We start from the raw sequence: 22,025 nt of genomic DNA, 5'->3' as shown, positions 1-22,025 counted from the left end.
TAAGTCTCCCCTGAGTGCAGTTCTCACTTCTATGGAGTTTAATTCTAGTTTCAATGTCCATTGAAAAAGCCAGCTCAATTCAATATTTATTCAGAAAAAGAGAGACTCCCCAGTTATGAATAAATAATAAAACATTTTCAAGATTAAATCATTACAAAAAATGAAATATTGTCTTTTGATATCTTCCTATTCGCAATTGAATTTGTCAAACTTCTGACTTCACACATTTTTCTCAACTTTTCCACCCATGCCGGGGGGTGGGGGCGAAGCATATGCAGAGACAGACCTGTCATTGGTGCTAGACATAAGGGTTTTATTTATTATTATTCTTATGGCAGCTTTTATTTTTCTCTCAAAGGGATGTGATAATTGTATATTTCAATCCAGTTTTGAGCAATGTGAAGTTTATACTATAATCCTAGTTTCGGTGTTGCTCACATGTTCTTTTATAGACACTGTATCCTGAACATGAAATTATATTTACTTCCCTAGTTGGTAGCAGTCTCATACACAGAATTTTTTTTTTTTTTAAGGAGGTATATATATGATCTAGTTTTGGATTGCTGAATATTTCATTATTTTTGAATGATTTAATCTTGAAAATGTTTTATTTATTTATTCATTCATTTATTTATTTATAACCGGGGAGTCTCTTTTTCCCTGAATAAATGAAGCCTCTCTTCTCTTCAATACTGAATGGAGCAGGCTTGTCAATGGACAAACATTTGGAAGGCAAGACAAGAAAGGAGAAAATGGAATTCAATCCCACACAAATAAGTTGGATTGTTTCAACTTACTCCAGAAATATATACATATTTATATATACATATTTACTACAGAAATATAAATATATACATATATACATATATATACATATATATGTTTCGACTTACTACAGAAATATATATTTACTACAGAAATATAAATATATACATATATACACATATATATGTATGCCCACACACACACACACACACACACACACACACACATACATACATATAGTTGACCTCACAGATTGCAAAGACTTTGTCAGCTTACAATTCCTTTTTATTTTTTATGCCTGCAGCACCTGGTCTTCCTAGGTGGTCTCCCATCCAACAGAAATATATTTTAAATTATACTTCTGCTGCCTCTTTCCATAAAAGATAATATATGTATGTATAAAATTCTTGAGTCTTAACCTTTATCCTAAATTCTGCTGTATGATCTCACTGTCTTCTCTAATGTGTTGTTTCACAAAGTATTGAGGCTAGCAGAAAATGCATTAACAGTATGGCGTTCTGCTCTCAAATCCTAGCACTTCTCCTTCCCAGTCTTTTCAGATCCATCCAGAGACATCAACTCTCAGAAAACAAGCCATAGTTGGCAGAGGGGCATTTAAAACAGGAAGCACAGTCTTTATATAAAGAGCAATGATGTCAAGGATAATGGGGGTTAATAATATTGGGAATTATATTATTATAGGGACTTTACAGATTCATGCATATTTTTAATTCAGGTTCTCAAGGAACCATGCAATACCTTAGTGTAATATTCCAACTCTGCACCGCTAAAAATGCCTGATAAAAAATAAAAAAATATTTTAAAAAAATGACTGATAGAAACTTTAGTCTAAAAATTCTGCCCAACACACTATCTTTCTGCTGTACTTTTGAGACAGGAATGGCAACAGCAAGTAGAATAGAAATATCTGTTACCACAGTCTTTTCAGAGCTTAGCGATTGGGCCAGGTGAAAACAACCATAAAGGAACTCTAAAAAATACTACAGATCAAGGAAAGTGAAACCCAGATGTGTTAGGGACGTTAGTTTTAGAGTCATCTTTAGAAAGGATGTGCCTTTCTATCCGAAGGAAATCTCAGTACTGTACCAACAGGATGTAAAGAAGCATGTAAGATGGCAGGGCCTCTTTAAAAGCACACACTCGGGAGGTGAGGAAGCTAGAGAGAAAAAACGCATGTGATTAAAGGGAAGATGGATGAGCCAAGCAAAGACTAAGGGAACTAGAATTGCAACAACAACATACAAATCAGATGAAAGGCAAACACAAACAAAACTGACACTGCAAATAACTGTAGCGAGACATGGAGGAAAATATTGATAAATGTATCTTCAAAAGGAAAAGAAAAAACGTGTAAAGTAATGAGAAGCAAGATGATAGCCTGAAGGACCAAAAAAAAAAAAAAATGAAACCTAAGAATTAGAGGTGATGAGTATAGAACAACTGAAGTACATAGGAAGTAACTAAAACTTCAGATGGAGAAATGTCTTAGACGAGTAGAAAGGAAATCTATACTTCTAGCCTGAAACAATTTCCAGGCAATACCAATGACTTGAAACTTAACAGACAAATGCTGGCAAATAGAGACTGTCTCAAAATAAGCAGAGCATGACTCCTAAAAATAAATGAAAAATACTTTTACATTGTCAATCTCCAGCGACCAATTTATTTCAACAATGAAGAAAGCTGACAGTGTGCCAGAACTAAGAAAGTGAGTGCCAAATTACTTGGTTCGAAGAAATTTTAATTTCTAACTTGCAATGGCAATCCCTTCTATTAAGAGTTAGCAGCAACATACTTAACAAGGCAATAGTGCATATTATGAAAAAAGGCTAACGTTTCTTGCCTCGTACTAGAAATGTGAACTGTAAGCCAAATAAAATAAAACGGATCCTTTGAAAAGAGGCTTAGGCAACATGGAATGTTGTACAACAGCTAAGTTGGCAAAACCTTTGCTTGACCTTAAAGAACTCTACTTGTTAGAATTATTTCCAAATCAATAACCATTAGACCCAAACAATGTTGATTTGTGCCTTTCTGAAAGGTAAATGGCTCAAACAAAATCATTGCAATAAAATCTTCCTCTCTAACAGTATTCATTTCAACAGGAAGCCAATAAATCCGACATCCATGAAGAGCCAATAAATAATGAAAATGCCAGCATTTTATTTTTAATCAGCAAAAATTTAAATGCATTGGCATATACAGTGTCGGTATTGTAAAAATGTTCTGCGGTTATATATTGATATGTATAATGTGTAGCTTCAAAACTGAAAAAGCATGCATTTCTTCAGTATTGAAATATAATCTATGGATTATAAAATTTAATATGTAATCATTAATTGGGAAATATATAATGAAAAATATATATCTGAATCCTGTGAATATTCAGAATTATTTCTGAGGGAAGAAATAAAATATGCCCATTCTCATCTTTACATGCCCACTCCCCAGAATTTTTTTTAAAATAGAAGAGTTGCCATGGCACCATTAAACTATAATGTATGTGTGATAAGTCATATAGTATACATTTTATCATTGTATCTTCTTATACTTAATGGGAGAGCATGTGACCTAATTAAATTAAATTATATATTAAATATAATGGCTATATGTTATAATAAAGTGTTTAGATAATAAAATTTAGGAAAAAGATTTTTAACATTTAATCTCAATTGTGTTAAGTATGCTCACAAAAAAGACTAGAAGGAAATACACCAAAAGTTAAATTTAGTTGTCTCTGGGTGGTAGGTGTATAAAATTATTAAAATGTAAATATTTATTCTAAGCCCTGTTCTAGACAAATCATTAAGTTGACAATTATACATATGATCACAATTAATTTATTAATATAAAAATAGGAAATAGTGCTATGGAGAATATAATGTCTGGATTAAATCTTATAGCATCATGTTATAACTTGCTTAACTTTCTCTTATACATTTTTTGGGTGTGGGAGCTCAATAAAAGTTATTTTAGGAATTATTATAAGAATTAAGAGACAATGAATATGAAATATCCAGTACACTGCCTGGAACCTAATAAGATACTAGAGAGGTTGAATTTTCTGCCATTTAGTTCTCATCTTTATGTTTATCCATGTATTTCAAATATATATTTTTTTATTTTATAAAATAAAATTTTCAGATGAACTTTGAAAACACTTCTATATGTCTCAGTTACATGGGTATGAAGTACAAGACATGCTTCTCAATAGTGTCAGCCAAAGTGACACTGTGTTCTGTACTGATTGGACATATTGTCTTTTAACTTTATATGGAAAAAAAAAAGAAGAGAATTACATCTTGTTATTAAAAAAATAACAAGCCCTTCTAAATTTCATGCTATTTAAAATACTCTCTGTGTTTGTACATTCCCACTCGGCATTAACAGAGAATACTAAAAACAAGCCCTCTTGAAGGATTACATGTAGAGGTAAAAAAATATATAGGCAAAATCAATTGGGAAGCCTCCTTTAAATAAGAATCATATATCCTATGAAGGATATAAAGTAGTCGAATTTATATATTTATGATAAAAATATTTTTAAATAAACAGGGAAGGTTTTTAAGCCACTTGTGAATTACTGTTAAAGTGAATAATCATTCTCAACTTAATGAATGTGACTATGCAAAATATTTGTTTATAATTTTTAAAAAAGAAGACCTCAATAAGGAATGCAGCCCTCTGACCCAATTTCTATGTCTGACCTAAAGTACTGTAAGATATATATTCTGTTGCTTTAACACATTAAGTTTGTAGTAATTTGTTATTGTAGCATTAAAAACCAGTATGTCTATTAATACTAAAATATATTATGAAATATAATATAATTATGAAATTGTGGTTTTAATTCAGGAAAAGGATGCTTTCCAATTCTATCTCTTCCTCTCCATTAATACATCACAACTGAAAAATACGGTCATGTTTTCTACTAGTAAAAAAAAAAGTCAAAAAGAAGTCTCTGCTCAACCTGTATCACTCTTCCTTTCCTGATACTACCGAGCTTCTTGTAAATGACTAACATCCATGCCTCTCTTCCATTTGTTTTATTAACAGCCTGAGATATAATTGACATTCAAGGAACAGCACATATTTACTGTGTACAATTCGATGAGTTTGGACATATGCACACACCCAAGATACCTCCACTACAATGAACGCAATAGACATTTCCAGCACCTCCCAGAGTTTGATATGTTTTTTGGGTTTTGTTTGTTTGTTTTGGGTTTTGAGGTTTTTGTGTGGCAACAACACTTCACATGGATTTTATCCTCAATAAATTTTGAAGTGCACATCAAAATTTAACTACAGCACTATGTTGCAGAGCAGAGCTCTAGAAGCTGTTCATCTAGTGAAACCCAAACTCCATGCCCATTGAACAAAGACTCTGAATGCATCCTGTCCCCAGCCCTCAGCAACCACAAAGGCATTTCAGGTATCCCATGTAAGTGAAATTATGCAGTATTTGTTTTTCCGTAACTAAAAATTATTTTATTTAGCATAATATCCTCTATATTGTTCCAAATGGCAGAATTTTATTCTTTTTGTAAGGCTGGATAATACTCCATTGTGCACATGTACCACGTTTTCTTTATCCATTCATCTGCTGCTGTACACTTATTTCCACGTCTTGCTGTTATAAATGGTTCTACAATGAACATGGGAGTGCAGGTACCTCTTTGAGATCCTGATTTCAGGTCCATTGCATATCTATGCAGAAGTGAGATTGCTGGACTGTGTGGTGGTTGTTTTTCATTTCTTGAGAAATTCCAGTTTCTCATAGCCGCTGCACTATTTTACCTTCCCATAGACAGTGCACAAAGGTTCCAATTCCTTTACAAACTAATCAACACTTATATTATTAAAAACTGTTAGCCAGTAGTCTGCTTGCTATCTCTTTATATCATTTTACGGCAAATTCGTCACACCGAAAATCAAATTATTAAAATTAAGTATACTGTTTTCATTCTCTATTTTTTTAATAACATCATTATCATAATAGTCATTTTAGTTAAATTGTCTACACCTTCCTTCCCTTACTTTGAGAATATATCACTTTTACCTCTCAGATATATCATCCACAATATTCCCTCTACTTTATTCTTGGCAATACCTTAAAGCTATACACATCGTTTTTTCTATATAGTCTGATCATTTATTTCCCTGAATATCTGTACTCCTTTCTAAACCTCAATCTTTTTCTAATAAAACTTTTTAAAGCATAGCTTAAAAATATTCATTGGGTTCCCCAATGAATAATTGTTAAAATAAAAACTCATAGACCTTAGAGTCAAGACCATCAAATCTATTCAAAATCAATTTTCAAATCTTATGCTAAAAACGAGACAAAATTTGTAGAATATTTTGCTATAAGTTAGACATGACTTTAGCTTCTTTATATCAATTTATTCAATCAATACATTAAGAACTTATTACTTGGCATATAGCCTACTAAGTTTTTGGCCTAGTAAAGCTGTGAAAAACTAGAAAAGAACCTTTGTCATTTATTGAGATTTCATTCAAATGAGCTAACCTGCATTACAATGGGGAAAATAGACATAAAACAAGTAATAAATCATCAAGAAAAATTAATCAGAAAAGAGTGGAATAGAGGTTTTAAGTGATACCAAATTCAAGTAAACCAATCAGGAAAACTTTCCTGAAAAGGTGAAAATACTTCAGTGAACAGACTTCACAGGAAGAGATAAACAAGAGCCAGATGAGTGTCTGGTCAAAGAGTATTCTAGGCAAATGGAACAGATTATGCAAAGGCCCTGAGGCAGTGTGTTTGGTGTGGTCCTAGGAGAAGCAAGAAGGTGAAGAGGACTAGAGCTCAGTACAGTGAGTGAGGGTCAGTAGGAAAGGTGATCACTGACCAGCTCATTTAACACACATACATCAATTTACTGGTTTTAATTTCTATTTTGGGTGAGATGGGAACATTTTGGAGGCATCAGAACAAATAGATGACTTACTTTTCCTCAGATGTTAACAGAATATTTCTAGATGGTAAGTCAAGAATACACTGAAAGGGAGCAAGGGTAGAAATACAAACTAGTAAGGTGCCATTGAGACATCAGATGTTCATTCATAACAGAGAGAGGTGATGATAAATAACAGAAGTGGCTGGATTTATTGATGATAGGTATCCTGAACTCATCGATTATTATTTTTAAAATATTATATGTCTTATTTTATTTATCTTTTGTTCTATTTTTTTCTAGATACTATCAAATACTAATTGATAGTTATATCAGTATTACATGGCATCAATACAATTGCCAATACAAGTACAGGGTCACGAGGAAGCAATTTAGATAAATATTTTAAGTGGATTGGTTCAACTCATCATCAAAATGAGAACAGAAAAGCAGAAGCCTTTTGGAGATTTAGTTGACTCCCACAATATATTGGTAGAACTCTAATTGATGCATCTTGAGCTGTTCCAACTTTCTCAGAAAACTGATTTCTAGAGAGATAAACTAGCCTATAACAAATCCATATGTTTCGATAGCCATAATTCAAACCTACACCTCTCAATTATAAATCTGGTGCTCTTTTTTGCACAAAATATTCCTGGATTTTAATGTGGGGATAGTTCACAGAAGGGTTTCTAAATCAGTTTAGTGGTAAAGAAGAACTGTTGAAGATTTTATCAGAGAGATCACAAAATTAGAGCTGTGACTAGGAAACATCTTTCTCATATTTAAACTGAGAGCCTCCGAAAACAGAAACATTCATTAAGAAGAAGAAAGAAGAGGGATAAGAAAAGAATCTATGAAAGATAACAGAGAAGTACTGGTAATCAGGTACATCTAACTACAGACTAAAGAAGTAAGCTTAGGTCTTAAGGTGAGGTAAAGAGCAGCATATGATATACTGATAAGATGTCAATTATAATCATAATTATAGGAAAGGGGACTTATGTCAGGCAGTGGGCTAAGTCTTTCTTGACATGCAGTATTTAGTTGAATCTCTGCATAAAACCAGTAAATTAAGTATTATCATTATCTCCACTTTGCAGATGATGATACAAGTTTTAGTGACTTGTTCAAAGTTAGAAGTTACTGAGGTGGCAAGACCATAATTCAAACTTAGGCCATGTTTTTTTTTAATTATTATGCTATTTAGCTACGCCCATACTGTCACAAAATCAAGAAGAGTTCATTTGATTTGGTAATTAGAGATCACTTTTGGATTAAAGACAGTAGATCTTGTCAAGAGTGAGAGGATAAAATACCAAATCTATTTTCTTCTCTAGGCATTTTCATTAAAATACTTCTCTTTACAATTTTTATCTTATATGTAATTTTTGGAAATATTATCTTTACCTTCATTTCTTTAAACATGATAGTTGTCCAAAGATAGGGTAAAAGTCATGAGCAGATAGTTTTCAGGAAAATAAAGTATAAGATTCATAAGCTTAATCTTAATGAAGCCAAACAAATTTAAACACCAAGGTATCACTTTAACCTACAAGACCTTCGGAAACAATATCCAGATTTTAAATGCCTATAGCTTTTCATCTAACGATGCCACGTATAAGGCAACTAACAACTATGACATAAATCTTGATACATAAGATTCCAGAAATCTTCTCTATCTACAGATACTTCTCACAGTTTGGAAGGTCTGGGAACATGTCTAATAAAACCTGCCTTCACTTTAGCCTGACCTCGCCTGTATTTCCTTATAAAGATGTCAGCACTGATCACCACATATAGATCCACATATAGATGTTTACTTCAAATTTGACTGTTATCAGAGGTTAGGTGAATCGTAGAAAGAAAAGACTTTTCAAACATCTCGAGCCAGTCCGTGTTGCATTCCATTAGCCACTTTACCAGCAGTCGAATTTAAGAATGAAAGAGAGGAATGATGCTGTGACTCAAATGAAAACCTTGGCAGGAGGCTAAGGGCCGGCACCCATAGAAACAAAGCAGAATCCCAGTTACCAGAATTAAATATGTGTAGTTCAAGTCGAACAAGCAAAACATGGTGGTGGGGGTGGGGGGAGGGTCTCAGTTTTACAGTGTGGGGCCATAACCATCTACCTTTCTTTCAATCGAACTAAGATTTGCACAAGAGGCTGAGTATGCCTGTTGTACATGGTAAAAGTCAAAGGGTACCGATTTGGGGGAAAGAAGGAATGAAGTCATAGGGAATAGGTCAGAACCTCATAGCTAAATTGTATAATTAAAATATATTTTAGTATAGTATCTGACTTTCTCTTATTGAGACTCTGTAGCTTCAACCATTATAAGGGATAACTTTCAATTCTCAATGGCATTTAAAGATCGTCAGATATAAAAGCAGTGACGGCACACCCCGTTTTCATGTGGAATGTTGAAGTATTATCAAAAAAAAAATCACTTAATTTTATGGAGCAAAGAATTTAATTGTTTGGTTCTTGCTGTTGAAACTAATCTATAAAATGAAATAACTCAACCCCACTGTATAATTTATAAGAAATCGAATTTATAATGCTATGAACTACTCAAATGTTTATGTTGTTCAGATGATAACAAGATGCTTTCCCCCATAAAACTTATTCCTGAGTAATATGTTTGATAGAACTACAGGATAATGTGGCAATTACTAGAATATCTCAGGAAATAATTTATGACATGTATTATTCCTCAGGTAGAATGTTGGTTTGAGTAGCTATGTCTAAAAGTACAGTGCACTCCTGGATTCTCATAAAATTATTAACTTTAAATAAAAATATTTCTTGAATTTTAATAAAAATTTTGTTTAAATAATACATTTAGCGTGGCTACTGCTTATTTGATTTTAAATGTGTTTGAGGTACTATGTGCATAGGTTACATTTAAATATTTATATGCAAATTTAAGAAATTATTTCATACAGAAATTTAATTTTGAAAAATTTTATTACTTTTTCCTTAATAAATTATTAAACTGAAAAAGATGAGGATTTCGTTTTCAATGAAAAAATCTTACGGGAAAATGAATGCACTCATAAACTTTGCAAATAAACCATTTTCTTTTAAGAATTTCCGACTGCATAACTATTTGTTTTCCTGTCAGATAATGCAAATTAAATGAATATTAATCTACACTATTATGCATTTTCTTCTGAAATGTCATTCAAAAGCTTATCTGCATTGCTGAAAGAATTGAAAAATAATTTGCACATAAACCCACGAGCCTTAATGGGCATTCATTTTTAGTATAAAATAGGAACCAAATAATACTATTAAGAGGAATATACTGAAGGCAGTAGGAGAATACAGGAACAAAGCATGTTCATTCATACGCAAATATACATTGGAATGGAAAGAATGATGCACAGGAAATAATCAAAAATGCAAATTACAAATATGGAAATCTCAACAATTGTTTTCTATAAAACAGGATCCTTCTATCCACACCTCACTACTGCTCTCATTCACATACAAGTCAGATTATGCCCCACTAAACATAGCTTGCATACTCAAAGTCCAGAAATCACATCTTAAACACAATATTGAAATTATGAAATTTTTCTGCAATTGGAAACAACAGAGTATCCAATTGCCATGTGGAGATAGATTTCTCCAATGTCCAAAATAAGATACTTTAAGAATCATGACATGCAGCTGACAATTCATGAATTCAAAACAGTCTAATCACTCACCCCTCTGGGTCATTCAAAAATTGATGATATTCAGAATCTATACAACATACAAAAAGTGAAAGCCATGATTTGACTTTATCATACTTTAACCAATGATCCATCAGAAAGTTCCATCTTTCAGGGCTCTAGGTATGTTTTAATGTCTCTAATTCTACAATGAAGGAGCCTGGTGCTTCAGGGCTCACACTTTTTAAATGAGATAAGAACTCCCTGCCTTTGCTTGCAATGTTACTGCCCCTTGTAAGGGGTGGGACTGAAGGGGTTATTAAAGCATCTGCCACTACAGAACTAGAGACAAAAACCTGCTTTTGTGCTTCTCAGACATAATCTACTTTAACCTATCTGTGCAAATCCTTCATTTGTTGTAAGAATAAGAAAAAGAATGGAATTGCCGAAACTTTGAGTGAACCTTCCAGAAGCTGGCATTTGCCATTTCCCAGTAATGATCACATCTGATATTGGGGGCTGTAGCAAAAGATGACTCATTAGTGTTAATCAATGTATGAACATAGTTTAAAATGTTTGCTTTTAACTTTTATAATAAATATGTACTCTATATGGGCCATTTAATAAACATGAATACTGATCAATGTATTAAAAAGAGATATAGACTAATGAACTTCTTAGAATACACTGTTTTGTTAATGGGATCACCCCTAATGAATTGAGAAGTTAGGGATGTTGTTCTAAATTAGAACTAAAGAAGGTGGAGAAATTTAATATTACCTTATTACTACTCTGGCTCACATCTTCATCTATTCTTCATTAAACTACTATATATGCCATAGCTGCTGTCTTTGTTTCTGCTGTGTTTAGTTCTTTAATCCATTATTTTTGCAGTGCCGCATAATCTTTTAAAAAGTAAATCCAATCAAACCACTATCCTCTGTTCATAAGCTTTGAACAATCTCTCCTTGCATTAGAATGACACTTCAACTCAACTCTGATGTTCGAATCCCCTGAGATCTAGCTCTGGGTCTCTCTTTCTAACCTAGTCTACCACCAGGTGCCAGGCCCTCCAAGCTCTTTCTCTGCTGAGCAGCTCTGAAATTCCCTCTACCTGGAATAGTCTTTCTTGCTGCTTTTGCATGGCTCATGCTCTCTTTCCTGGTCTCGGTCCAAGTACCACATTTCAGAGATGTCACTCCTTACTATTATCTTCGCAGATTTGTCAGGTGGGTCCAAAATGTGTTTATATTACATTAAAGGAGATATTCAGTGCTCTCAGCAGGCAGAGAGTCAGACCATGCCGTACAGAGAGTCTACGGTAGAACCAAAAAAATTATTTCCATAAAGTATAAGATGAATGGAAGGCCTGAGTGTTAGGATGGGAATGCACAATAGAGAGAATTGGTACAGTTGCTAGAAGATGCAACCTCACAAACTAAAGGCATTCCTAGTAGTCAGATTTTATATACATGGATTCGGTTATCTTTGGATCGCCTGAAACATTTAAAGAAAGGGTTGATGATCCCTTGACAGCAATAATATATTTGGGGATTAGATAGCATGAGTTAAATATCTATAGTTTGAGTAGATGAATATTAAGGGAAGTTTTAATCCTTAGAATCTTTGATTTTATATTTTAAAAAGTCTCATTTCTGAAAAGGTATTTGCAAACAAAGTTATTATCCCTTTTCTTATAAAAAACATGAAAAGTGTTCAAATGTGGGATGAATTTAGTGAGGACTCTTAATTTTTATAGAATGATTAATCTTTGAAAAATTACATTTTGTGGATGTGTTTATTTACATCTAATTCCCTATTATGTTTTAGGATAACAGTCATGTGTTTTTTTAAGATAAGACAGTCAGTACATAAGGGCACAGCAAAACAGAGCCTTTGCTAATTTGATGCTGACAGGAGAGTTAGTTTAATTAGTTAGCTGCTAATATCTATTTAAGTGAGCAGCCAAGGAAATGTCTGCCAGAAAAAGGACATGCAAATGCGTAGGAAAGCCCGTTCTCTTTGCCTCTTTACAACTGTGTCACAAAGGAGGTGGCCAGGTAGCCTGCATATATGTGGAAAGGAGAGAAATATTACTAAAACAGTGGAGAAGGACAGAAAAAGTAATCATATGCCAGCAGAATATACATGTATTTATATATATTTGAGGTTTTCAAATGTTTCTACCTTAATAACAAACTTGTAAATAAGTGAAGTACTTTTAAATATTGTGGAATCTTCTAATTCTTGGCATTCGCAGAACCTTTAATAATTCTTCTAATAGTAACCGAAGGGCTTAATATTTTCTCCTTTGCCTATAATCAAGGATATTATAGGCTTTCACACTTAAAAAAGTTTATTAATATATTCCTCAGTTTGATTTAATAAACAGTATATATTTTTTTATATTGCCTTTATTTACTAGAATATTTAGAGAAATGGATGAAATGAAAATGAAGACTACATGAACCTCCTTTGTGTGATTTTTTCCAACCAATATTTGTTAAACATCTATGTATTATCACAGATCAATTCATTCTGAGAGGAGAATTCCATGGATGAATATTACTAATTAATTCATGTAAAATTCTTCTCTAGGCAAATTGAATTTCACTGGATAATTCTTACATCCTAAGGCAGATTATGAAATTATAATTCCAGTTAACAATGGGAAAAAATCAGCAATTTATAGGGAAAGTAATCTCAGAAAAATGTAACTCTTGCTACCTCTATAAAAGAATGGTACATTAGATATTAAATAAAGTTTATTATAAACCATAAATACTCAGTATATATTTCAGCTTTAATTTGGGAAAGTATAATTTCAAGGTGAGACTCTCATCTTTTACTATTATTTGCATGACATGCTTGTTAAAATAAGAGATAATATCCTAATCTTAACCTTATGATTCGTATTTTAAAAGTTGGAAAATTTTCTTAAGTGTTGCAGTTAAATAGAATTACTTTAATTACTTTACATTAAGGCACAGAAGACATAATAAATGTCATTTTAAGATCTTTTCTTCCTTACAGTGAAGAATAGAACTGATTTTTTTCTTTCACAAAAGTCCATTAAAATTAGCACAATGCATACATGCGCAAGGAAAAAAAAAAAGGAAACCTCCAAAGAAGCATTATTACTTAGATATTTTTTACCTCTAATTTTAAACTTTGCATTTTTGCAATAGTACCCAACCAAAAAATTATGTATCAGCAATTCAAAGCCCCAGAATAGTGATAAAAGAAAACAATACTGATGATTTTGGCAATTGTATTTGGAAGAAGACCACAGAGATAATAACAGTGAAGAATTAGAGTGTTTGGTAAGATGGAACCAAAGAGAGAAAAATAATCAAAAAATTATTTGTTTGAATGCCAAAAAGTCATAATTGTTATTTTCTCTTCTGTAATTGTGTGTACTAGCAGTCCTATTCATGTTTCCATTTTACTAGCAACAAACATGAATGCACTATTAGACTAAAATTATTACTTACAAATTCTATTAATTGTTACAAAGCATGCCTTTTATATCTAATCATGAGATTAGACACAATACCTATTAAAAACTGGCTTTTCCGAAAGTAGATTATAATTTTAAAGTGTTGAATTAATATTTCTATTTTCCTTGTGACTTAATTTTTTTCAATGTCAAGTAAATGACGTTTAAAGCATGAATTCATAAGTATACTGGATTGTGAATTAAAATTAAATACAATTTTAAATTTATTAAATGGCTTAATCTCAAACTTTGAGATGTTACTAAATTAAGTTGTTAAATAAATGAATTTATTTAAAATTTTGGTTATTTATATATAACGTTACTATCTAGAATACTCTTAATTTATTACTGCACTATAAAGTACACTAACAAAGTAATGGAATGATTTATAGAAAATCAACAAACTAGGAAAAATAGCTTTCCTCTCCCTATAGACTCTTCGGTGTAACACACAAGAAATAAAGAACTGAAGTGCTAGGTAGAAGGAAAGTATAAAATTTAAGTATGCATGGACAGAGTTGCATAAGAGATTTTTAGATATTACTTTTTACGAGTACTTATAAATGACTTTTTCAAAAGACAAAAGAATGAAGACAGACAAATTAACCGAAGTTTTGTGTGTGTTTTTTTCCCCCTTTCCAACCTTCAGTGAAATAAAGAGAGCTCCATTAATTCCTAGATTTGCTAAGAGACGCAGTGTGTGTGTGTCACTTTTCCTATTAACTCTTCGGCTTGGTGGTGATGCACTGATGTGCAGAGGTGAGGGCTTAGTTGGCGGTGTGTGGCTATCTCCATCTAAGGCAAGACTTGCCCTAGCGTTAATTTCTCTGGTAGTTTGAACAAGAAAGTCCATGAGAAACTCCACAGACTGCGTTCAGGGCTCGTCCTCTTTCTGTCCTTGGCATTGATACATAATCACCTATGTGAGGAATCCTTATTTCCGCCTAGAGTTGCCAAATTTAGCAAATAAAATTCATGGCAACCAGTTAAATTAGAATTGAAATAAACAACATATGATTTTTTAGTGTATGTCTCAAGTATTGCATGAGACGTACTTATCGGGCAAGTCTTTGCTTACTCTATTATTCTTGGGAACCGCCCTCTCCAAATATGGTGGAAAAGAGAGGAATTGATGATTTACACTCTATTTACATCACAAAGCAGGGACCTGCATACTTTCAATGAGGTGCAAACTCTGGGTTTCTTAATGGGTAGCTGATGGTAATGACATAGCTCCTAACTGTATTTGAGAAAAGTGTCATCTTGGTCAAGACTATCTGGCTTCTCTACCTTAAGCATTAAAATGCCTGCTGATCACTGGTTCTTACAACTACTGAAATGCCTCTCATATTCTGGCGGAAAGTTGTATATCAATATACTTATGTTGTTATGAGCTTCCATCCCATATACCCCCATTTCCCTACCCAAAGATTCATAGCATTTTAGCAGAAAATTTGAAGTGTTGTGTCAGAAATTTGCTATTTAGAAGATATTTTAAACCATAACCCCCTCTTTTTTAATTCTAAAAAAATGTATATATTCTTTAAAAAGCTCTTTATAAGTGATATCTTTACCATTTTATATTATTTATGATATTAATAAATACCTGTCAAATTTATATTCCTGAGGTGAATACTTGCATTAATTAGATGTGGTACATGGAAAACGTTCTGGAAACTCTGAGGCTTAAAACAAGATTTTTCATTGTTGCTGGTAATGATTCTATGAATGAGCCGTATTGGCTGGGCTCAGCTGGTTGGCTCTTCTGGTATGCCAAGCATCCCTCCTGAAACTCCAGTTTTTTACCAGTTTAGGTAGGAATGGCTATTCTAAGGTGGCCTCACCTACTTGCCTGGTCACTGTCACTGTCTGGTGGCTATTAGGAACAGAGACCATCAGCTGGCCTGCCTCTTCTATGCTCCATGTGGCCTCTCCTCCATTAGTCTAAACTGAACATCTGCACAGAGTGGTTTCAGGTCAGACTCAGGACAAGGCCAGTGCACAAACACTTCATAAACTTCTACTCGCATCGTATTTGCTGATGTCACATTGACTGAGGCAAGGTCAATGGCCAAGTCCAAGTTCAGTGAGTGTGGGAGCCCACAAGGTCACTGAGATGAGGAGGCCAGATTCATTGGGAGCCTTGAACTATTAAGAGTTTAACACAATTTCATTAGTTCTCTGGCAACAGAGAAATGATATAAGAGATATAAGGATATATTTACTAGACAAAACTGACTAATATGCATGAACAAAGAAAGAAATAAGAGTGGTGGATTGGATTTGGTTTTTAGATACGAGAATATTTAATTCGAAATATTTAACTCCAAAGATCAGTTATCTATGGGGCTTTTGTTTATGTTTTCCTAATTGTGATAAAATCATCATAGAATTTAAATTCAAAAATATAGGTTTTTGTTATTTTTTAATGTTTGTCTGCTATTTCGAGGCAAATTATTTAAAATCTCTGAATGTTAGATTATTTTTAATTGATATAATAATATCATCAATGAAAGGCTATAGTAAAAATTACATATAAAAATTATATGTAATATAAAAAAGATTTTAGTAAACAACAAGCGAAAATTCTGTTTTTCTACATGAATGCATACTTAGACATGAAAGTATGATGGGGCACCTATTGCTCATATAATTGAACATTTCTATGAAATTTAAGAGAGTTTTATAAACTTTAATGGTAAATGCTGAGTTCAGAAATAATCAAAGGAATGAGTTAATTTATCAATTTGAGGACTCTAGCTTTCAATTAAAAGCTGACACAATATTAATCTACTTGAAAATTTTTCATATTGTGAAATATAAAATCCTTATGAATAACTGCCTAAAATATATACTAGAGTCTAAAGAACACCAATATAACCACCACTCAGTTTAAGAAATTGAGTGTTGTTATTACTTTAGAAATCCCCTATTTGCTCACCTAAAAATCTCACCTTTCTCCCCTCCTCAGAGAGAACACTGATATCTTTACCTTTGTTTCAGTAATTTTTTTTAAATTTTAAAACCATCTTTAAACAATATATCTCTAAACAATATAATTCAGTTTCACCTACTCAGTGAACTTTATATAATAGAGTGATACTGTGTGCAAATCTTCCCTGTGTTGTGTTTTTTTCACTTAACATTTTGTCTAGGAGATTCATCCACTCTGGATGGCTATCTTCCTGTTAATATATCTGAAATAATCAGTATTTTTTTTTTTTTTTAATGATCAATGCCTTGTGTTTTAAGGAATACTTACAGATCCCAATATCATGAAAGTGTTTCTCTGTGTTTATTTTTTTTCTAGAAACAGCATTTTTGCCTTTTATATTTATATTGTCATTCCATATAAAGTTGATTTGTGTATGTGGTGTGAAAAGGGATCCTATTTCCGTTTTTCTCATACAGATACCCAAACTGCAGAACCATTCATTCAAAAGTTCATCCTTTCCCATGCACTGTTTCATTATGCCCCTGTTATTTATGAAGTGCCTGTATGTTTATCTTTTTCTAGGTATCCTGTCCCTTACAAATCATTTTTTTAAATATATTTTTGGGGGAAGCATACCTACAAAACCAATAAGACACAACATTTATCTTAATTGACCCCTCATTCAAAGTTTTCTTTGAAAAATTGCTCTGAGGAAGCAAGCTAAGTTTCAGTTATAAAAAATATCTTGACATTATTTTGAAAGATAAGAAAAGCATCATCCTTTCTTCCATGATTCACTTGCACATGTGGTTAAGCAAAAAATGTTAAAAACCAAGGCAAAAAAAAAAAAAATTTTTTTTTTTTATTTTGTATCACCATATCTAATGATCTGCATGAGTGGGAATAAAAATCATCACCCTATGACCTTAAAATATCTCTGTGTGGTTCAAGGTGAGTTTTAACAGTGAGTTTCTCATCTACAACTCCTGTAATTTTTTAAAAGAATGAGGATTTCCGTGGCCTAGAAGAAGTTATGTATTTGCCGGTGAACATCTTACCTAAGGGTGTTTCTAGAATATAATAAGTACAATCACAGGCTTTAATTTATTAAGGAGCCAAGCGAGCTCCTATTCTATGCTTAAGAGTAGACAAAATTTCTCCAGACAGAGCCCATGTTCTAAAACTGAGAACTCGTACTTAAAATGCCTATGCTTAGGTTCTATTTTCAATCTTTAGCTAAGAAAGATGGCTGAAAACCCAACTTTCAATATTTAATCAGATAACAAGATAACTGTTAGCAAGCTCATTCTAGATCCTCCAATTCAAGGATCTACCCATAAAATTATCACCTCTTGAGTCATAATGTAGTTTCAGAACAAAAGCTACAAAGTACTTCATAATATACAATTTAAAAACACAAATTTTTATATTTAGTTGACAAAAATGTACCTTGTCAAAAAAAATGGCAATTTTTTTTTTTTTCCTTTAAGCCCTAGATGTGATCTTAGTAATGTTCAATTGTTATGATCTTGCTGTTGTATATCAGAGGTGAAAGGGCCAATATGGTGCTGGGGAAGGAGACAGATGTAGAAAGACGACTGAAAAAGGTTTGACCTAATTATTTCAACAGGCTAAATATGTTGTACATTCATAACGAATGTCTTTCGGATACTATGTCAACACAAGATCCGGCATGAAATAGCTTGTGACAGTAATAATAAACACTAGGAGAGTTTTGCTTATCGCTTTTGGAAATTATGTGGTCTTTAAAAATGATAAATTTAGTGCTTATAATGGAAAAATAAAAATTTTCCATCGATGTGTCTTAATCACAAATTCCGTATTTTAGGACAAACATTTGTGAAATATAAAAAACCTAATAACTATTTTTTGGAAGACTAATATTAAAAACAAAAGTAAAAACAAAACAAGTCTAATCCTTGGATTTAAGGTTCCCTAATATGTCAACAATAAAGTTAACTTCTGCAGGAAGAACTCAGATTCATCGTATTGGAAAGATAGGTCGATAGCATTCTCTGAAATTTAGGGAAAGACCAGATGGCCAAAAGTATCTCATTGTGGCAAGACAAAAGAAACCTCATGAACATATTGTATCGTTCCTTTTGTACCAACCATCAGTAATCACAGCATCATTAGGCAATGTTTCAAAGGTCACATAAGAAGTTATAGCCTGGTCCAGGCAGGGGACAGGGATATCTTATTCCACTGTTCAAAAACTGACAATTTTCATACATATTTATTCAAGCTACATAGGAAGGATGAAATATACAGGGTGAATGAAGGTCTTTAGGAACCAAGTCCCAGGAACTCTAAAGAAAATACACGAACCTTGCAAACAAAGCCTATGACATTGTTTTTCATTGTCTTTCACTATGGTGGTCCAAATAATTGTAAGGCCTCTTTCATTCAGCCTAGAACCTCTAAAAACATGCCAAGCCATGTTTGCAACTCATGACCAATGAACCAATAAACCAAACCTTAACAGTCATACACCTGACAACACCTCAGAATCCCAGCAGAGATGCCAAGAGTTCATGGAGACACGCTCTGCATTAGTTTGCTTGACAGACTAATTAAACTTCTTGCAGAAAGCTAAAATCTAAGGCCTCCTCTAAAATTCAAGTAGCTTCGCACAATTCGTGAAGGAAAGCTGGCTAAACCAACAAACACATAAAAAAGAATACAGTGGAATCAGAATATATTGTCTGCTTCCTGCTGCATTTCAGAAAGAAAATCTTTAATATTTGTCATTACTTTACTTTTTAAAAATTAGAATAAGTCTTTTTGTGACGGTGCTCTGGCTGCCTGGACTAAGGGATTTGTTATGAACACATACACAAACACACGCATCAATACTTGTATGATGCTCCATGGAACCTATTCGGCACCCTCAGTCTCTTCTGTAAATTTGCATTGCTGATAGAATTTATAAATTCCGCACAAAGCTGTATGGAAACTACATACAGACCAGAAGCACAGTGCCCTCTGGTGAATGTACACAACAACAAAAAAATACATATATATATATCACAGTATTCACATGAACACACAACAATACAAAGCTAAATTGTGCTTCCCCACAAATGATAGCCCATGGAAATTGTGAGCTTCCATGATGAAGAAATGATCAAAACTGAGACCTTCCATAAAACGTTCGTTATGGCATAGGTTGAGACAATCTAGTCCAGTCAGGCTGACACTGGTATGCTCCTGTATGAAATGCTTCACCGGGCTTAGGGGAGCTGGCAGCCTCTTAGATGTAACATACAACTTATGTTGTGTAACTTATTGAGAATTAAATGTAGAAAAGCAGTAAAAATTAAAGACCATTAATCTCAACCCCCTCTCCAATTTTGGCCTTTGCTGTCATGTCCTATTTATACCATTGCCATTTCCTCTGATTTCTACATGTATAATTACCCATGACATCGATAAAGGAGAAACTGACTCAACTTCTCAGTGATTAGAAGATATCACTTCTATTCAGCTAAAAAAGGTAATACAGCATGGTCTAAAGTAAAAAAGAAATACCATTCAAGAAAATTCATTTAAAACTTCTTTCTATTTAAAATGATAAAGTCAACCATGAAGTTAACTGGGATTTACTTGAAGGCAACGTAGCATTCCAGAATTTGGAAATGATGCACAAGTGGTCACCACGATCCAGTTTGTCTATGTTATGTCTATGAGAAATATGTTTAAATAACACAAAAAAAACATTACTATCATGAATGGCAAATAATAACCCGTCTGATAATAACCCTTTCCCACCTGAAACTTTCCCTTAGAGAAACGTATTTATACACAACCTTCAAGGAAGATAGCTCTGTAATGGCTTTCCCTTTGCTTCATACCTGTATATCTTGTATCTTGTGCTAAATCCCTGCCGGCTTCTGTCCACAAAATCTGTGTATTCCTGTGAGCGATGGAAGGGTCCCTTATCAGACAGGAGCCAGTCGAAGGGGCTTGTGGCATGCTGATCCGAAACAGCAGCAACCGCTAAAACCCAGCAATGAAGACTCAGTGCTATCCACTCCCATAGAGCCATCAGAGAGAACAATTCAGCACCAGCTCTGCTCCGCCATGTCATGCTTCCACTGCGGGTTTAGAGCCTTCATTCTCTTAGCTTTCCCTCAACACCTAGACAAAATACACAGGCGATTAGTTAGCCCCTGGAAGATGCTTTTCGAGCAATTAAGGGGTTGAGGTGGCTAATTGTTTTTTTCATAATCTTATATCATTGTTTTTTTTTTAAATTTGATGACAGCAAAAGTGATTAAGTAAACCAAAATGATTTATTTTTTCTATCTTTTTCATACTTCGTGTCTTTTTGATTTTACTGGAAATAAGTCACTGAGTTATTATGGCCTCATCGTGACAATGTCATACAGTGGATAATTAAAGTCTATGGTGCAACAATCAGAAGTTTAGACCAATAATCCATTTTTATGTTTAAATGTTTTCTAACATTGGACACTTTCTCAGTTAGTAATGAATGTTGAATTATATTGTAAATTGTGTCATTTAATAGTAAGTATATTTTATTGTTTAGTTATTTTAGAGATAATACTTTACAATTAATTTAAAATATTTATGTAGTTTCCATAAAAACAAACAAAAAACAAACATGAACTTGAATGGATTAAAACTGGGTTAAGAACACATAAATAAATGTGTTTATGTATGTGTCTGTCTGCCCTCCCTTCATCCTTCTCTCTCCATCCATCCACCCACCCACCCACCCACCATGTATCTCTCTATATACATAAATGGACATGTGTGTGGGAGAGCAGAGATGTGTGTTTGCTCACATATTATTTCCATTATCCCATTAGAGACAAACTTCCCTGATTATTTAAAAAGAATAATAATTAAGTTATTTCTAAGATCTTCAAAAGATTTAATTGTGCCTGTGTCTCATTCATGAGATGAGTAGGCATACCAACAAAATTCATATACAGACAAACTAAGACAATGCAGATTATCTTATTATATTAAACTATGAAACTACATATATTTTATAAGCATTCACAAAAAATTATAGCATTAATAACTTTACACAAAACAGCTGATGCAACGTCCATATGCGACACAAAAAACTCTACAAATATTTGAATTCAATTCTACTTTCCATCCTCATCAACTTTTTCCCCAATATTATTTATAGCACACAGAACTATGCAATATATAAATTCTGAT

At 33.0% G+C, this 22,025-nt stretch overlaps 1 protein-coding gene across 1 annotated transcript in view; it reads right to left on the bottom strand.

The window, feature by feature from the left end:
* The window catches only part of BRINP3 (BMP/retinoic acid inducible neural specific 3), a 225,353-nt gene extending 204,382 nt beyond the window's left edge, over positions 1-20,971 (bottom strand). The window contains exon 1 of the mRNA XM_039883348.1: positions 20,681-20,971. Within this exon, the coding sequence (XP_039739282.1) occupies positions 20,681-20,916 (236 nt within the window). The 5' untranslated portion in view covers positions 20,917-20,971. The remainder of the gene's footprint in view (positions 1-20,680) is intronic.
* Positions 20,972-22,025: the final 1,054 nt, after the last annotated feature.

This window comes from Pteropus medius, unplaced genomic scaffold (genome assembly GCF_902729225.1).
Source record: "Pteropus medius unplaced genomic scaffold, Ma_sr-lr_union100, whole genome shotgun sequence".
Lineage (NCBI taxonomy): Eukaryota > Metazoa > Chordata > Mammalia > Chiroptera > Pteropodidae > Pteropus > Pteropus medius.
This window is presented reverse-complemented; position numbering and strand designations above follow the sequence as displayed.